The sequence below is a fragment of the Salvelinus fontinalis genome, chromosome 2 (genome assembly GCF_029448725.1).
Source record: "Salvelinus fontinalis isolate EN_2023a chromosome 2, ASM2944872v1, whole genome shotgun sequence".
NCBI lineage: Eukaryota > Metazoa > Chordata > Actinopteri > Salmoniformes > Salmonidae > Salvelinus > Salvelinus fontinalis.
In genome coordinates, this window is record NC_074666.1 from 13,969,531 (window position 1) to 13,987,487 (window position 17,957).

The window sequence follows — 17,957 nt, forward strand, 5'->3', positions numbered from 1 at the left end:
AAACTGTTATTTACAATGACGGCCTACCCTAACCTGGATGGCGCTGGACCAATTGTGCGCCGCCCCTACGGGACTTTGATATTGTCATACATTTGTAGTGCAGAGCAGTCGGGTGGTTAAATTAAGGAACCGTGTATGGTTGGGACCGGAGAATGGAGGGATTCATTGTTTACATGGTCTGTAACACTTGATTTCACAATGAATGTAAATAATATATTGACATAATTATAAAAAACTTTTTAGTGATATATTTTCAGTTTTCCTGTCAAGTATTGAAGAATATAATATCAGACTAGAATACTGCAGTGTGGTCACACTGGTGCAGTGGACACACCTTGAAAAGCCCACATTCTACAAGACAGTGATGCTAGTATCACAAAAATACAGCCTGACGGCAAACAGACAAGGCAGGTCTGTCAAATATCTAGTTATTTTCCTGCTTCCTAGAAAAGATGGAAATGACTCCCTTGCATTAAGGTAGAACATAGAATGTTTCCCCATTTTAGAAGCAGAATATAGAACACCTTATTTTACAACCCAGCCTGCTGTTCAACTCTCTAGAGACCGCAGGAGCGGTAGAAACTCTTAATGATCGGCTATGAAAAGCCAACTGACATTTACTCCTGATTATTATTTGACCATGCTGGTCATTTATGAACATTTGAACATCTTGGCCATGTTCTGTTATAATCTCCACCCGGCACAGCCAGAAGAGGACTGGCCACCCAGTCTTGATGTACGAAGGGCTATATAAAATAAACTTGATTTGATTTGAGCCTGAAAAGGGTCTGGAGGAAGTGATTTGCTCCAAGTCTGGTAATTGTCCAAATAAAGTCTAACAATTTCAAAAGAAAACTATCCAGTTACGACTGGGAACCTGTGACACCAGGGTTAGTCTAATCATCATAGAAGACTTCAACTGTCGATCCACGGCTTATCAAGAGGCCAGCATTGAGACTGAAAAAGAAAAATGACACCAACGTTCATATTTAATCACATGGTTTAATCTACATAATACCGCCTGCTCTTAAATGAGACAGTCCAACAGAAAAATGATTTGTATACCATTCCTCCCCACCTTAAATACTAAGTACAACAAATGTTATAGCTATCAAATCAAAACACTCAAACTAGGCTATATCATCACAGCACATCTATGGAGAAACATCATTTATTATTTTCATATAGCTTCAGATCCTCTTAATTGAGGATTGCTGTTATTGTGAAAGTGTCGCACAGTTCATCCCTGAAAGAGTGGTATTGCAGGTTCTCATCTTATCGACATTTAGACTAGACGATTTGATGTGGCATGAGGAACAAGTTACACTCCAGTATTCCAGGGGGTGAGGAACAGGATATTCAATTATGATTTTCTGCAAAAAATCCCCGTTAATATATTTTTCTTTGCACAAGCAACAATGTATACAGGTCTATAAAGTGCGAAAACATCACAACAACCAATCATGACACCTTTTTATTTAACATTTTAGTTTAAATCACGTTTTCTTTATCCCCGAAGCTCTTCTTAACGTAGTCCCAAGCTTTACAACGATGCTCCTTGAGTCCAAAATCTTTAAGGGAAGAAACACCTTTAAAAAGTAGAATAATGTAGCTATATGCTACTGTAATCCACAGCACACAGTCAGTAGTTCACTGACGCCTTGCCCTCGACACAGACGTCTGGGTGGTCTCTCTCCAAGAGTCAGAAGTCTGGTTGGTCTCTCCAAGAGTCAGAAGTCTGGGTGGTCTCTCCAAGAGTCAGAAGCCTGGGTGGTCTCTCCAAGAGTCAGAAGTCTGGTTGGTCTCTCCAAGAGTCAGAAGTCTGGTTGGTCTCTCTAAGAGTCAGAAGTCTGGGTGGTCTCTCCAAGAGTCAGAAGTCTGGGTGGTCTCTCCAAGAGTCAGAAGTCTGGGAGGGTCTCTCTCCAAGGGTCAGAAGTCTGGGTGGTCTCTCTCCAAGGGTCAGAAGTCTGGGTGGTCTCTCCAAGAGTCAGAAGTCTGGGTGGTCTCTCCAAGAGTCAGAAGTCTGGGTGGTCTCTCCAAGGGTCAGAAGTCTGGGAGGGTCTCTCTCCAAGGGTCAGAAGTCTGGGTGGGTCTCTCTCCAAGAGTCAGAAGTCTGGGAGGGTCTCTCTCCAAGGGTCAGAAGTCTGGGTGGGTCTCTCTCCAAGAGTCAGAAGTCTGGGTGGTCTCTCCAAGGGTCAGAAGTCTGGGAGGGTCTCTCTCCAAGGGTCAGAAGTCTGGGTGGGTCTCTCTCCAAGGGTCAGAAGTCTGGGAGGGTCTCTCTCCAAGGGTCAGAAGTCTGGGAGGGTCTCTCTCCAAGAGTCAGAAGTCTGGGAGGGTCTCTCTCCAAGAGTCAGAATTCTGGGAGGGTCTCTCTCCAAGAGTCAGAAGTCTGGGTGGTCTCTCTCCAAGGGTCAGAAGTCTGGGAGGGTCTCTCTCCAAGGGTCAGAAGTCTGGGAGGGTCTCTCTCCAAGGGTCAGAAGTCTGGGAGGGTCTCTCTCCAAGGGTCAGAAGGCTGGGAGGGTCTCTCTCCAAGGGTCAGAAGGCTGGGAGGGTCTCTCTCCAAGGGTCAGAAGTCTGGGAGGGTCTCTCTCCAAGAGGGTCTCTCTCCAAGGGTCAGAAGTCTGGGAGGGTCTCTCTCCAAGGGTCAGAAGTCTGGGAGGGTCTCTCTCCAAGGGTCAGAAGTCTGGGAGGGTCTCTCTCCAAGGGTCAGAAGTCTGGGAGGGTCTCTCTCCAAGGGTCAGAAGTCTGGGTGGTCTCTCTCCAAGGGTCAGAAGTCTGGGAGGGTCTCTCTCCAAGGGTCAGAAGTCTGGGAGGGTCTCTCTCCAAGGGTCAGAAGTCTGGGAGGGTCTCTCTCCAAGGGTCAGAAGTCTGGGAGGGTCTCTCTCCAAGGGTCAGAAGTCTGGGAGGGTCTCTCTCCAAGAGTCAGAAGTCTGGGAGGGTCTCTCTCCAAGAGTCAGAAGGCTGGGAGGGTCTCTCTCCAAGGGTCAGAAGTCTGGGAGGGTCTCTCTCCAAGGGTCAGAAGTCTGGGAGGGTCTCTCTCCAAGGGTCAGAAGTCTGGGAGGGTCTTTGTCTCTCTCCAAGAGTTCATGCGCAAATGTTTTGGGCCAAGCAACAAAAAAAACTAAAGCATGTTATTCAGAACACTACATTAGTGGTCTGTCTAAATCTTTGACCTATGCGTTTCAAAAACCTACCATCGTATCCCTGTATTTTGTTTCAGGGAGAAAGCACTGCAATTTAAAACACTACACTTTTCACAAACTGCAAAAAACAACAAACCCATTTATAAATACGCAGCAACATAGTACAGTTCAAGTTTTGGCAAATGTTTAAATCTGTCGAGTGCATTGTTCATTAGGTGGCATTACATTCATCCAAGACAATACATTAGTAGGTACTCTCCATCCCAAATGGCATCTATATAGTACACTACAGGTCAAACCAAGTGCACTATAAAAGGGAATAAGGTGCCATTTGGGACTCCATTATTGTTAACCATTAAGGCCCCGAGGGGGTGTGGTATATGGCCGATATACCACGGCTAAGGGTTGTTCTTTACCCACGACGCAACGCGGAGTGCCTGGACACAGCCCTTAGCCGTGGTATATTGGCCATATAGCACAAACCCCAGAGGAACCTTATTGCTATTATAAACTGGTTACCAACGTAATTAGAGCAGGGGAAATAAATGTTTTGTCATACCCGTGGTATACGGTCTGATATACCATGGCTGTCAGTTAATCAGCATTCAGGACTCGAACCAGCCAGAGTATAATCATAATTGTATCACTGTCTCTGTTCTCTCTCTCTCAGACACAGCTCTGACAGCAACATTACTTCATATACTCTGGTCAATAGAGTATTACCTATACATCTTAATGTAGGCTCCGTTTCAACATCCAGTCAGAATACAGGCCCAATACATTGCTTCATTGTAAATGGTGTGCTAGTATAGACATCTGAACAGAGCCCTAACAGCCAACCTACCCACTACTAGAGTAACATTTCCCAGCCAGCCAGCCAGTCAGCCAGCCAGTCAGCCAGCCAGTCAGCCAGCCAGTCAGCCAGCCAGCCAGCCAGCCAGCCAGCAGTCCACTGGCGGTTTAGAGCACACTAGATAAAATCATATAAAGCTAGCTAGCTAACACCATATGTGTGCATGTAACTCACTGAAGCCAGGCACGCTATGGTATCATAGTCTGAATGAAAGATGGCCTTTACGTCTGCCAACTTTGACCAATTATTATTCACAGCCGTTTTCTTTCTGCCTACAACAGTCATATTACTCATACTTCCTGTAGCATAAAAGTTATTCAGTCGCTTAATGCAACAAGGTGTATCCTACATCAATACGTCTCAGTAGATTATGCACTCTTTTTAAACTAAGTTATTCTTCTTTAACAAATATTCTGTACCATGCAGAAACTGTGAATTCAAAAACAAAAAGGCTTAAAAAGTAAAAATGTTTCTCTCAGAGCGAGCGATAAGAGAGATCACCTCATTCGGCTAGTCATTCATTCAGCCACACAGAGCCCAGAGCCAGAGGCTAGCACTGACTATTGTACCAAAGATAAGTCAAAAGAAAGAAGAAGAAGAAGAAACGACATGACAAACACTTTGAGCTTTCAAGTAATGTTGAGCCATGTTGTTATTATTGTTGTTATTGAGCAGGGTCTCATCAGTACTCAGTATCATTACTATCAACATCACCAGTATCATTACTATCAGCATCACCAGTATCATCAATACTCTGTGTCGGATCCGTCGGCCGGGTCGGTGTTTCGGGACAGCATGTAATTGTCCATGTCGATGGAGGGACAGTTGTGGATGGAGTAGCGCAGCCTCTCGGCCAGGATGGCCTGGCTGGTGTAGGGAGGCAGACGCAGCTGGAAGAAACAAGTCTGGGCTGTGGGGAGCCCGTTCACAGGCTGGGGAGAAGAGGGAAGAGGGGTTCACAGTGAAGGAGAAGAGAGAAGAGGGGTTCACAGTGAAGGAGAAGAGAGAAGAGGGGTTCACAGGGAAGAAGAAGAGAGAAGAGGGGTTCACAGTGAAGGAGAAGAGAGAAGAGGGGTTCACAGTGAAGGAGAAGAGAGAAGAGGGGTTCACAGTGAAGGAGAAGAGAGAAGAGGGGTTCACAGGGAAGAAGAAGAGAGAAGAGGGGTTCACAGGGAAGAAGAAGAGAGAAGAGGGGTTCACAGTGAAGGAGAAGAGAGAAGAGGGGTTCACAGTGAAGGAGAAGAGAGAAGAGGGGTTCACAGGGAAGAAGAAGAGGGAAGAGGGGTTCACAGTGAAGGAGAAGAGAGAAGAGGGGTTCACAGTGAAGGACAAGAGAGAAGAGGGGTGCACAGGGAAGGAGAAGAGAGAAGAGGGGTTCACAGGGAAGGAGAAGAGAGAAGAGGGGTTCACAGTGAAGGAGAAGAGAGAAGAGGGGTTCACAGTGAAGGACAAGAGAGAAGAGGGGTTCACAGTGAAAGAGAAGAGGGAAGAGGGGTTCACAGGGAAGGAGAAGAGAGAAGAGGGGTTCACAGGGAAGGAGAAGAGGGGTTCACAGTGAAGGAGCAGAGAGAAGAGAGGTTCACAGGGAAGGAGAAGAGGGGTTCACAGTGAAGGAGCAGAGAGAAGAGAGGTTCACAGTGAAGGAGAAGAGAGAAGAGGGGTTCACAGGGAAGGAGAAGAGGGAAGAGGGGTTCACAGGGAAGGAGCAGAGAGAAGAGGGGTTCACAGTGAAGGAGAAGAGAGAAGAGGGGTTCACAGTGAAGGACAAGAGAGAAGAGGGATTCACAGTGAAGGAGAAGAGAGAAGAGGGGTTCACAGGGAAGGAGAAGAGGGGTTCACAGTGAAGGAGCAGAGAGAAGAGAGGTTCACAGTGAAGGAGAAGAGAGAAGAGGGGTTCACAGTGAAGGAGCAGAGGGAAGAGGGGTTCACAGGGAAGGAGAAGAGGGAAGAGGGGTTCACAGGGAAGGAGCAGAGAGAAGAGGGGTTCACAGTGAAGGAGAAGAGAGAAGAGGGGTTCACAGGGAAGGAGAAGAGGGGTTCACAGTGAAGGAGCAGAGAGAAGAGAGGTTCACAGTGAAGGAGAAGAGAGAAGAGGGGTTCACAGTGAAGGAGCAGAGGGAAGAGGGGTTCACAGTGAAGGAGAAGAGAGAAGAGGGGTTCACAGGGAAGGAGAAGAGGGGTTCACAGTGAAGGAGCAGAGAGAAGAGAGGTTCACAGTGAAGGAGAAGAGAGAAGAGGGGTTCACAGGGAAGGAGAAGAGAGAAGAGGGGTTCACAGTGAAGGAGCAGAGGGAAGAGGGGTTCACAGGGAAGGAGAAGAGGGAAGAGGGGTTCACAGGGAAGGAGAAGAGAGAAGAGGGGTTCACAGGGAAGGAGAAGAGAGAAGAGGGGTTCACAGGGAAGGAGAAGAGAGAAGAGGGATTCACAGTGAAGGAGAAGAGAGATTCACAGTGAAGGAGAAGAGAGAAGAGGGGTTCACAGTGAAGGAGAAGAGAGAAGAGGGGTTCACAGTGAAGGAGAAGAGAGAGGAGTGGTTCACAGGGAAGGAGAAGAGAGATTCACAGTGAAGGAGAAGAGAGATTCACAGTGAAGGAGAAGAGAGAAGAGGGGTTCGCAGTGAAGGAGAAGAGAGAAGAGGGGTTCACAGTGAAAGAGAAGAGGGAAGAGGGGTTCACAGGGAAGGAGAAGAGAGAAGAGGGGTTCAATGGGAAGGAGAAGAGGGGTTCACAGTGAAGGAGCAGAGAGAAGAGAGGTTCACAGGGAAGGAGAAGAGGGGTTCACAGTGAAGGAGCAGAGAGAAGAGAGGTTCACAGTGAAGGAGAAGAGAGAAGAGGGGTTCACAGTGAAGGAGCAGAGGGAAGAGGGGTTCACAGGGAAGGAGAAGAGGGAAGAGGGGTTCACAGGGAAGGAGCAGAGAGAAGAGGGGTTCACAGGGAAGGAGAAGAGGGGTTCACAGTGAAGGAGCAGAGAGAAGAGAGGTTCACAGTGAAGGAGAAGAGAGAAGAGGGGTTCACAGTGAAGGAGCAGAGGGAAGAGGGGTTCACAGGGAAGGAGAAGAGGGAAGAGGGGTTCACAGGGAAGGAGCAGAGAGAAGAGGGGTTCACAGTGAAGGAGAAGAGAGAAGAGGGGTTCACAGGGAAGGAGAAGAGGGGTTCACAGTGGAGGAGAAGAGAGATGAGGGGTTCACAGTGAAGGAGAAGAGAGATTCACAGTGAAGGAGAAGAGAGATTCACAGTGAAGGAGAAGAGAGATTCACAGTGAAGGAGAAGAGAGAAGAGGGGTTCACAGTGAAGGAGAAGAGAGATTCACAGTGAAGGAGAAGAGAGAAGAGGGGTTCACAGTGAAGGAGAAGAGAGATTCACAGTGAAGGAGAAGAGAGATGAGGGGTTCACAGTGAAGGAGAAGAGAGAAGAGGGGTTCACAGTGAAGGAGAAGAGAGAAGAGGGGTTCACAGTGAAGGAGAAGAGAGAAGAGGGGTTCACAGTGAAGGAGAAGAGAGACGAGGGGTTCACAGTGAAAGAGAAGAGAGAAGAGGGGTTCACAGTGAAGGAGCAGAGAGAAGAGGGGTTCACAGTGAAAGAGAAGAGAGAAGAGGGGTTCACAGTGAAAGAGAAGAGAGAAGAGGGGTTCACAGTGAAGGAGAAGAGGGGTTCACAGTGAAGGAGAAGATGGAAGGGGGGTTCACAGTGAAAGAGAAGAGAGAAGAGGGATTCACAGTGAAGGAGAGAGAGAAGAGGGGTTCACAGTGAAGGAGAAGAGAGAAGAGGGGTTCACAGTGAAAGAGAAGAGAGAAGAGGGGTTCACAGTGAAGGAGCAGAGAGAAGAGGGGTTCACAGTGAAGGAGCAGAGAGAAGAGAGGTTCACAGTGAAAGAGAAGAGGGGTTCACAGTGACAGAGAAGAGAGATTCACAGTGAAGGAGAAGAGAGAAGAGGGGTTCACAGTGAAGGAGAAGAGAGAAGAGGGGTTCACAGTGAAAGAGAAGAGAGAAGAGGGGTTCACAGTGAAGGAGAAGAGAGAAGAGGGGTTCACAGTGAAGGAGAAGAGAGAAGAGGGGTTCACAGTGAAGGAGAAGAGAGATTCACAGTGAAGGAGAAGAGAGAAGAGGGGTTCACAGTGAAGGAGAAGAGAGAAGAGGGATTCACAGTGAAGGAGAAGAGAGATTCACAGTGAAGGAGAAGAGAGAAGAGGGGTTCACAGTGAAGGAGAAGAGAGAAGAGGGATTCACAGTGAAGGAGAAGAGAGATTCACAGTGAAGGAGAAGAGAGAAGAGGGGTTCACAGTGAAGGAGAAGAGAGATTCACAGTGAAGGAGAAGAGAGATGAGGGGTTCACAGTGAAGGAGAAGAGAGAAGAGGGGTTCATAGTGAAGGAGAAGAGAGAAGAGGGGTTCACAGTGAAGGAGAAGATGGAAGGGGGGTTCACAGTGAAAGAGAAGAGAGAAGAGGGGTTCACAGTGAAGGAGAGAGAGAAGAGGGGTTCACAGTGAAGGAGAAGAGAGAAGAGGGGTTCACAGTGAAAGAGAAGAGAGAAGAGGGGTTCACAGTGAAGGAGCAGAGAGAAGAGGGGTTCACAGTGAAGGAGCAGAGAGAAGAGAGGTTCACAGTGAAAGAGAAGAGAGAAGAGGGGTTCACAGTGACAGAGAAGAGAGATTCACAGTGAAGGAGAAGAGAGAAGAGGGGTTCACAGTGAAGGAGAAGAGAGAAGAGGGGTTCACAGTGAAAGAGAAGAGAGAAGAGGGGTTCACAGTGAAGGAGAAGAGAGAAGAGGGGTTCACAGTGAAGGAGAAGAGAGAAGAGGGGTTCACAGTGAAGGAGAAGAGAGATTCACAGTGAAGGAGAAGAGAGAAGAGGGGTTCACAGTGAAGGAGAAGAGAGAAGAGGGATTCACAGTGAAGGAGAAGAGAGATTCACAGTGAAGGAGAAGAGAGAAGAGGGGTTCACAGTGAAGGAGAAGAGAGATTCACAGTGAAGGAGAAGAGAGATGAGGGGTTCACAGTGAAGGAGAAGAGAGAGAAGAGGGGTTTACAGTGAAGGAGAAGAGAGAAGAGGGGTTCACAGTGAAGGAGAAGAGAGAAGAGGGGTTCACAGTGAAGGAGAAGAGAGAAGAGGGATTCACAGTGAAGGAGAAGAGAGAAGAGGGGTTCACAGTGAAGGAGAAGAGAGATTCACAGTGAAGGAGAAGAGAGAAGAGGGGTTCACAGTGAAGGAGAAGAGAGAAGAGGGATTCACAGGGAAGGAGAAGAGGGAAGAGGGGTTCACAGTGAAGGAGAAGAGAGATTCACAGTGAAGGAGAAGAGAGAAGAGGGGTTCACAGTGAAGGAGAAGAGAGAAGAGGGATTCACAGTGAAGGAGAAGAGAGATTCACAGTGAAGGAGAAGAGAGAAGAGGGGTTCACAGTGAAGGAGAAGAGAGATTCACAGTGAAGGAGAAGAGAGATGAGGGGTTCACAGTGAAGGAGAAGAGAGAAGAGGGGTTCACAGTGAAGGAGAAGAGAGAAGAGGGGTTCACAGTGAAGGAGAAGAGAGAAGAGGGGTTCACAGTGAAGGAGAAGAGAGAAGAGGGATTCACAGTGAAGGAGAAGAGAGAAGAGGGGTTCACAGTGAAGGAGAAGAGAGAAGAGGGGTTCACAGTGAAGGAGAAGAGAGAAGAGGGATTCACAGTGAAGGAGAAGAGAGAAGAGGGGTTCACAGTGAAGGAGAAGAGAGATTCACAGTGAAGGAGAAGAGAGAAGAGGGGTTCACAGTGAAGGAGAAGAGAGAAGAGGGATTCACAGGGAAGGAGAAGAGGGAAGAGGGGTTTACAGTGAAGGAGAAGAGAGAGGAGGGGTTCACAGGGAAGGAGAAGAGGGAAGAGGGGTTCACAGTGAAGGAGAAGAGAGATTCACAGTGAAGGAGAAGAGAGATTCACAGTGAAGGAGAAGAGAGAAGAGGGATTCACAGTGAAGGAGAAGAGAGATTCACAGTGAAGGAAAAGAGAGAAGAGGGGTTCACAGTGAAGGAGAAGAGAGATTCACAGTGAAGGAGAAGAGAGATGAGGGGTTCACAGTGAAGGAGAAGAGAGAAGAGGGGTTCACAGTGAAGGAGAAGAGAGAAGAGGGGTTCACAGTGAAGGAGAAGAGAGACGAGGGGTTCATAGGTGAAGGAGAAGAGAGACGAGGGGTTCACAGTGAAAGAGAAGAGAGAAGAGGGGTTCACAGTGAAGGAGCAGAGAGAAGAGGGGTTCACAGTGAAAGAGAAGAGAGAAGAGGGGTTCACAGTGAAAGAGAAGAGAGAAGAGGGGTTCACAGTGAAGGAGAAGAGAGAAGAGGGGTTCACAGTGAAGGAGAAGATGGAAGGGGGGTTCACAGTGAAAGAGAAGAGAGAAGAGGGGTTCACAGTGAAGGAGAAGAGAGAAGAGGGGTTCACAGTGAAGGAGAAGAGAGAAGAGGGGTTCACAGTGAAAGAGAAGAGAGAAGAGGGGTTCACAGTGAAGGAGCATAGAGAAGTGGGGTTCACAGTGAAGGAGCAGAGAGAAGAGAGGTTCACAGTGAAAGAGAAGAGAGAAGAGGGGTTCACAGTGACAGAGAAGAGAGATTCACAGTGAATGGAGAAGAGAGAAGAGGGGTTCACAGTGAAGGAGTAGAGAGAAGAGGGGTTCACAGTGAAAGAGAAGAGAGAAGAGGGGTTCACAGTGAAGGAGAAGAGAGAAGAGGGGTTCACAGTGAAGGAGAAGAGAGAAGAGGGGTTCACAGTGAAGGAGAAGAGAGATTCACAGTGAAGGAGAAGAGAGAAGAGGGATTCACAGTGAAGGAGAAGAGAGATTCACAGTGAAGGAGAAGAGAGAAGAGGGGTTCACAGTGAAGGAGAAGAGAGAAGAGGGGTTCACAGTGAAGGAGAAGAGAGAAGAGGGATTCACAGTGAAGGAGAAGAGGGATTCACAGTGAAGGAGAAGAGAGAAGAGGGGTTCACAGTGAAGGAGAAGAGAGATTCACAGTGAAGGAGAAGAGAGATGAGGGGTTCACAGTGAAGGAGAAGAGAGAAGAGGGATTCACAGTGAAGGAGAAGAGAGAAGAGGGGTTCACAGTGAAGGAGAAGAGAGAAGAGGGATTCACAGTGAAGGAGAAGAGAGATTCACAGTGAAGGAGAAGAGAGAAGAGGGATTCACAGTGAAGGAGAAGAGAGAAGAGGGGTTCACAGTGAAGGAGAAGAGAGAAGAGGGATTCACAGTGAAGGAGAAGAGAGATTCACAGTGAAGGAGAAGAGAGAAGAGTGGTTCACAGTGAAGGAGAAGAGAGATGAGGGGTTCACAGTGAAAGAGAAGAGAGAAGAGGGGTTCACAGTGAAGGAGCAGAGAGAAGAGGGGTTCGCAGTGAAAGAGAAGAGAGAAGAGGGGTTCGCAGTGAAAGAGAAGAGAGAAGAGGGGTTCACAGTGAAGGAGAAGAGAGAAGAGGGGTTCACAGTGAAGGAGAAGATGGAAGGGGGGTTCACAGTGAAATAGAAGAGAGAAGAGGGGTTCACAGTGAAGGAGAAGAGAGAAGAGGGGTTCACAGTGAAGGAGAAGAGAGAAGAGGGGTTCACAGTGAAAGAGAAGAGAGAAGAGGGGTTCACAGTGAAGGAGAAGAGGGAAGAGGGGTTCACAGTGAAGGAGAAGAGAGAAGAGGGGTTCACAGTGAAGGAGAAGAGAGAAGAGGGGTTCACAGTGAAAGAGAAGAGAGAAGAGGGGTTCACAGTGAAGGAGAAGAGAGAAGAGGGGTTCACAGTGAAGGAGCAGAGAGAAGAGGGGTTCACAGTGAAGGAGAAGAGAGATTCACAGTGAAGGAGAAGAGAGAAGAGGGATTCACAGTGAAGGAGAAGAGAGATTCACAGTGAAGGAGAAGAGAGAAGAGGGGTTCACAGTGAAGGAGAAGAGAGAAGAGGGGTTCACAGTGAAGGAGAAGAGAGAAGAGGGATTCACAGTGAAGGAGAAGAGAGATTCACAGTGAAGGAGAAGAGAGAAGAGGGGTTCACAGTGAAGAAGAGAGATTCACAGTGAAGGAGAAGAGAGATGAGGGGTTCACAGTGAAGGAGAAGAGAGAAGAGGGATTCACAGTGAAGGAGAAGAGAGAAGAGGGGTTCACAGTGAAGGAGAAGAGAGAAGAGGGATTCACAGTGAAGGAGAAGAGAGATTCACAGTGAAGGAGAAGAGTGGTTCACAGTGAAGGAGAAGAGAGATGAGGGGTTCACAGTGAAGGAGAAGAGAGAAGAGGGGTTCACAGTGAAGGAGAAGAGAGAAGAGGGGTTCACAGTGAAGGAGAAGAGAGAAGAGGGGTTCACAGTGAAAGAGAAGAGAGAAGAGGGGTTCACAGTGAAGGAGCAGAGAGAAGAGGGGTTCGCAGTGAAAGAGAAGAGAGAAGAGGGGTTCGCAGTGAAAGAGAAGAGAGAAGAGGGGTTCACAGTGAAGGAGAAGAGAGAAGAGGGGTTCACAGTGAAGGAGAAGATGGAAGGGGGGTTCACAGTGAAATAGAAGAGAGAAGAGGGGTTCACAGTGAAGGAGAAGAGAGAAGAGGGGTTCACAGTGAAGGAGAAGAGAGAAGAGGGGTTCACAGTGAAAGAGAAGAGAGAAGAGGGGTTCACAGTGAAGGAGAAGAGGGAAGAGGGGTTCACAGTGAAGGAGAAGAGAGAAGAGGGGTTCACAGTGAAGGAGAAGAGAGAAGAGGGGTTCACAGTGAAGAAGAAGAGAGATTCACAGTGAAGGAGAAGAGAGAAGAGGGGTTCACAGTGAAGGAGAAGAGAGAAGAGGGGTTCACAGTGAAGGAGAAGAGGGAAGAGGGGTTCACAGTGAAGGAGAAGAAGGGTTCACAGTGGATCTGGGATCTGGGACCAGGCTAGGGATTAATGTCACTCAAACTGAAATAAAAACTGAGTACTTACCCTGTCAACCTTGATGATCTGGAACTTCTGAGTGATGTCAGCGGGGTTGGAGGGCAGTCTGGACCTTCCGGACACAAAGCGCAGGAATAGAACCCGCTCCTCATTGGCAAACTCCTCCAGACTCTGCCACAGCCAGCCAATCAGCTGGTGACTGTCTGTGATGTCGCGGTATCGGACTACTTTCTTGAGCATCTCCACGGAGACCTCGGGCAGACCGCAGACCAGCTGTTCTAGCTGGCGCGCCGTGAGAAGGGAGAGGAGAGGCACCGGGATGATGGAGGACATGCCCTCTCTCACCGCTGCTACCTACAGGTAAACAACAACATGACAGACCGCAGACCAGCTGGAACCATCACAACAGCCGGGACAGACACAGCGCAATGATGATACAGCAGTGTACAACAACACTACCTGTCTGTCCATCTCGTGCAGCCGGTAGTCCAGAGTCCTCTCTACGTAGTCACTCTTGTTGGAGAAGGTGAGGGAGATGTTGTGTCCCCCAGGGACAACCGGCACCAGCTTCCCATCTGCACTGTGGGCCATGAACGAGTCCAGAGGAATCATCTGGAGAGAAAGCACAGGAGGGTTACACAGAACTCTGGGAACACAGTGACAGATGTGATCCGTTTTAATGGTGTATGAAAACAAACTGAAAAGAGAAATTGCTAAGTAGTCCGGGAAAAATGACATCCCTGCACAGTACACAGCTGCAGCAGGAACATGGTGATGCAGGTCAGTTTGAACATGCCACTGGCTAAAGTAAGCAAAGAGCGGGATCTAGCTACATCTCTATAAACCAGTTTCCCGTACACAGATTACCTTCTTATGGCTGGGGGCAGTATTGAGTAGCTTGGATGAATAAGATGCCCAGAGGTGCCCAGAGTAAACTGCCTGCTCCTCAGTCCCAGTTGCTAATATATGCATATTATTAGTATATTTGGATAGAAAACACTCTGAAGTTTCTAAAACTGTTTGAATGACGTATGTGAGTATAACAGAACTCATATGGCAGGCAAAAACCTGAGAAGAAAATCCAACCAGGAAGTGGGAAATCTGAGGTTGGTCGATTTTTAACTCCACCCCTATTGAAGATACAGTGGGATATTGGTCCTGTTGCACTTCCTAAGGCTTCCACTAGATGTCAACCGTCTTTAGAAACTTGTTTGAGGCTTCTACTGTGAAGTGGGGCCGAATGAGAGGGGAATGACTCAGAGGTCTGCCAGCAGCCACGAGCTGGTCATGCGCATTCACATGAGAGGTAGCTCCCATTCCATTTGTTTTTCTGAAGACAAAGGAATTCTCCAGTTGGAACATTATTGAAGATTTATGTTAAAAACATCCTAAAGATTGATTCTATACATCGTTTGACATGCTTCTACGGACTGTAACGGAACTTTTTGACATTTCGTCTGCAACTAGTGAACGCGCTTCGTGAGTTTTGATTTGTTTACCAAACGCGCTAACAGAAGTAGCTATTTGGACATAAATGATGGACATTATCGAACAAATTAAACATTTATTGTGGAACTGGGATTCCTGGGAGTGCATTCTGATGAAGATCATCAAAGGTAAGTGAATATTTATAATGTTATTTCTGACTTCTGTTGACTGCACAATATGGCGGATATCTTTTTGGCTTGATGGGTCTCTGAGCGCCGTACTCAGATTATTGCATGGTTTGCTTTTTCTGTAAAGCTTTTTTGAAATCTGATACAGCAGTTGCATTAAGGAGAAGTTGATGTATATTTCCATGTATAACACTTGTATTTTCATCAACATTTATAATGAGTATTTCTGTAATTGATGTGGCACTCTGCAAAATCACCGGATGTTTTGGAACTACTGAACGTAACGCGCCAATGTATACTGAGATTTGTTGATATACATATGAACTTTATCGAACAAAACATACATGTATTGTGTAACATGAAGTCCCATGAGTGTCATCTGATGAAGATCATCAAAGGTTAGTGATTAATTCTATCTCTATTTCTGATTTTTGTGACTCCACTCTTTGGCGGAAAATGGCTGGGTTTTTCTGTGATTTGGCGGTGACCTAACATAATCGTTTGTGGTGCTTTCGCTGTAAAGCCTTTTTGAAATCGGACACTGTGGTGGGATTAAGAACAATATTACCTTTAAAATGACATAAGATACTTGTATGTTTGAGGAATTTTAATTATGAGATTTCTGTTGTTTGAATTTGGCGCCCTGCACTTTCACTGGCTGTTGTCATAACGATCACCCATTAACGGGATCGAAGCCATAATTAAGCCTGTAGTCATGGACTAAAAAGCATGTTCAATAGAGAACACCCATTGCGTTCAATAGAGAACACTCATTGCAAATGAATAGCTTTTTAGTCCAAAACTAGCTAGGTTTAATCTCTGTCTGGGAAACAACCCTGTCTGTATCATATCCTCCCTCACCACGTGGAAGTTGTCCTCTGTGATGCCGCTGTTGTCCAGGTGCAGGATGCCGTGCAAGGAACGGTAGGTAAGCAGGTCCACCTCCTCCAGGTCCGGCCCACCCAGGGGAATACAACACAGCTGCTTCCACACCCAGGGGGCCAGGTGCAGGTCCAGGGGCTTCTTGGTACGGATGGCCACCGCCATCAGGATGCCTAGGAAACGGAACTGAACCATGTGGTCTTCAGAGACTGCCGCTGGGTTCAGCAGGAACCTGACAGGGGGAATTACAATCAGATTGTTCAACCAAAACTCCAGGAGGAACACAAGACGGGAAAGGCCTATTGGTTCACTTTACACACAGTAGGAGCTTTCCCAGCAGGCAAAGGTGGCTGAAATGATGTCATTACGTCACATAATCCAATCAAACTCCGGGAGACACAAGACCCCAGCGGGCAAAGCCGGTGGAAAGTACGTTAACAAGCAGAAACTTTCCCAGGGACAGGGCCTGGTTGCATAAAACATCTTAAGTGTTTCCCTTAAGGAATCATTTTCCCTTACCTGAGGAAATGTTTTTACGGGTGTTGCATAGAGCCCCTCTATGTGTTGCATAGAGCCCCTCTATGTGTTGCATAGAGCCCCTCTATGTGTTGCATAGAGCCCCTCTATGTGTTGCATAGAGCCCCTCTATGTGTTGCATAGAGCCCCTCTATGTGTTGCATAGAGCCCCTCTCTGTGTTGCATAGAGCCCCTCTCTGTGTTGCATAGAGCCCCTCTCTGTGTTGCATAGAGCCCCTCTCTATGTGTTGCATAGAGCCCCTCTCTATGTGTTGCATAGAGCCCCTCTCTATGTGTTGCATAGAGCCCCTCTCTATGTGTTGCATAGAGCCCCTCTCTATGTGTTGCATAGAGCCCCTCTCTATGTGTTGCATAGAGCCCCTCTATGTGTTGCATAGAGCCCCTCTATGTGTTGCATAGAGCCCCTCTATGTGTTGCATAGAGCCCCTCTATGTGTTGCATAGAGCCCCTCTCTATGTTGCATAGAGCCCCTCTCTATGTTGCATAGAGCCCCTCTCTATGTGTTGCATAGAGCCCCTCTCTATGTGTTGCATAGAGCCCCTCTCTATGTGTTGCATAGAGCCCCTCTATGTGTTGCATAGAGCCCCTAAAACATTTCCTTAGGTAAGGGCATACTTAAGTGGTTTTACGGTAGTTTGAAGGCATATACGTCAGAAAGAGTCTCTTGGTTACCACGGAGACAACCTTCACTGACTGATCCTCGTCAAAGAGGTCATATTTATTTGGGGAGATCGCAAAATATAGCTTCTACATTCAAGACATGGAAAACAAATGGATTCACAAGATAATAAAATACGTTTCACATCAAACTAGAATACAGAGTAGGTTTTCCTTCAAATGATCTGTGAAACTTTAAGGGAAGAGGGAGGATTTAACTTTAGGATGGTTAATGCATCCAGCCCCAGGTCTACTGCTTCACCATGCACATGGTAGGCAGAGCTTTGATTTACAGGAACTCACAGCTGGTAAGATCGATGGCTTTACCATGAAACGGAATATCAAGACAAAGAATATGAGACCGTGTGGAGAGCAGAGAGAGAATATGAGACATTGTGAAAAGCAGAGAGAGAATATGAGACCGTGTGGAGAGCAGAGAAAGAACATGAGACCGTGTGGAGAGCAGAGAGAGAACATGAGACCGTGTGGAGAGCAGAGAGAGAATATGAGAACGCGTGGAGAGCAGAGAGAGAATATGAGACCATGTGGAGAGCAGAGAGAGAATATGAGACCATGTGGAGAGCAGAGAGAGAATATGAGACCATGTGGAGAGCAGAGAGAGAACATGAGAGCAGAGAGAGAGCATGATACCATGTGGAGAGCAGAGAGAGAACATGATACCATGTGGAGAGCAGAGAGAGAACATGATACCATGTGGAGAGCAGAGAGAGAACATGAGACCATGTGGAGAGCAGAGAGAGAACATGAGACCATGTGGAGAGCAGAGAGAGAACATGAGACCATGTGGAGAGCAGAGAGAGAACATGAGACCATGTGGAGATCAGAGAGAGAACATGAGACCATGTGGAGATCAGAGAGAGAACATGAGACCATGTGGAGAGCAGAGAAAATGAGACGATGTGGAGAGCAGAGAGAGAATATGAGACCATGTGGAGATCAGAGAGAGAACATGAGACTATGTGGAGATCAGAGAGAGAATATGAGACCATGTGGAGAGCAGAGAGATAATATGAGACCATGTGGAGAGCAGAGAGAGAATATGAGACCATGTGGAGAGCAGAGAGATAATATGAGACCATGTGGAGAGCAGAAAGAGAACATGAGAGCAGAGATAATATGAGACCATGTGGAGAGCAGAGATAATATGAGACCATGTGGAGAGCAGAGATAATATGAGACCATGTGGAGAGCAGAGATAATATGAGACCATGTGGAGAGCAGAAAGAGAATATGAGACCATGTGGAGAGCAGAAAGAGAATATGAGACCATGTGGAGAGCAGAAAGAGAATATGAGACCATGTGGAGAGCAGAAAGAGAATATGAGACCATGTGGAGAGCAGAAAGAGAACATGAGAGCAGAGATAATATGAGACCATGTGGAAAGCAGAGATAATATGAGACCATGTGGA

General features: G+C 47.3%; 1 protein-coding gene across 6 annotated transcripts in view; it reads right to left on the bottom strand.

Moving 5' to 3' along the window:
• Positions 1 to 982: 982 nt before the first annotated feature.
• The window catches only part of LOC129812607 (probable E3 ubiquitin-protein ligase HERC1), a 116,510-nt gene continuing 99,535 nt past the window's right edge, over positions 983 to 17,957 (bottom strand). For all 6 annotated transcript variants that reach the window (XM_055864339.1, XM_055864331.1, XM_055864321.1 and 3 more), the window contains 4 exons: positions 15,312 to 15,564; positions 13,294 to 13,446; positions 12,883 to 13,188; positions 983 to 4,928 (listed from right to left, as the gene is read on the bottom strand). In XM_055864339.1, coding sequence (XP_055720314.1) covers positions 4,743 to 4,928; positions 12,883 to 13,188; positions 13,294 to 13,446; positions 15,312 to 15,564 — 898 coding nt within the window. In that variant the 3' untranslated portion in view covers positions 983 to 4,742. The remainder of the gene's footprint in view (positions 4,929 to 12,882; positions 13,189 to 13,293; positions 13,447 to 15,311; positions 15,565 to 17,957) is intronic.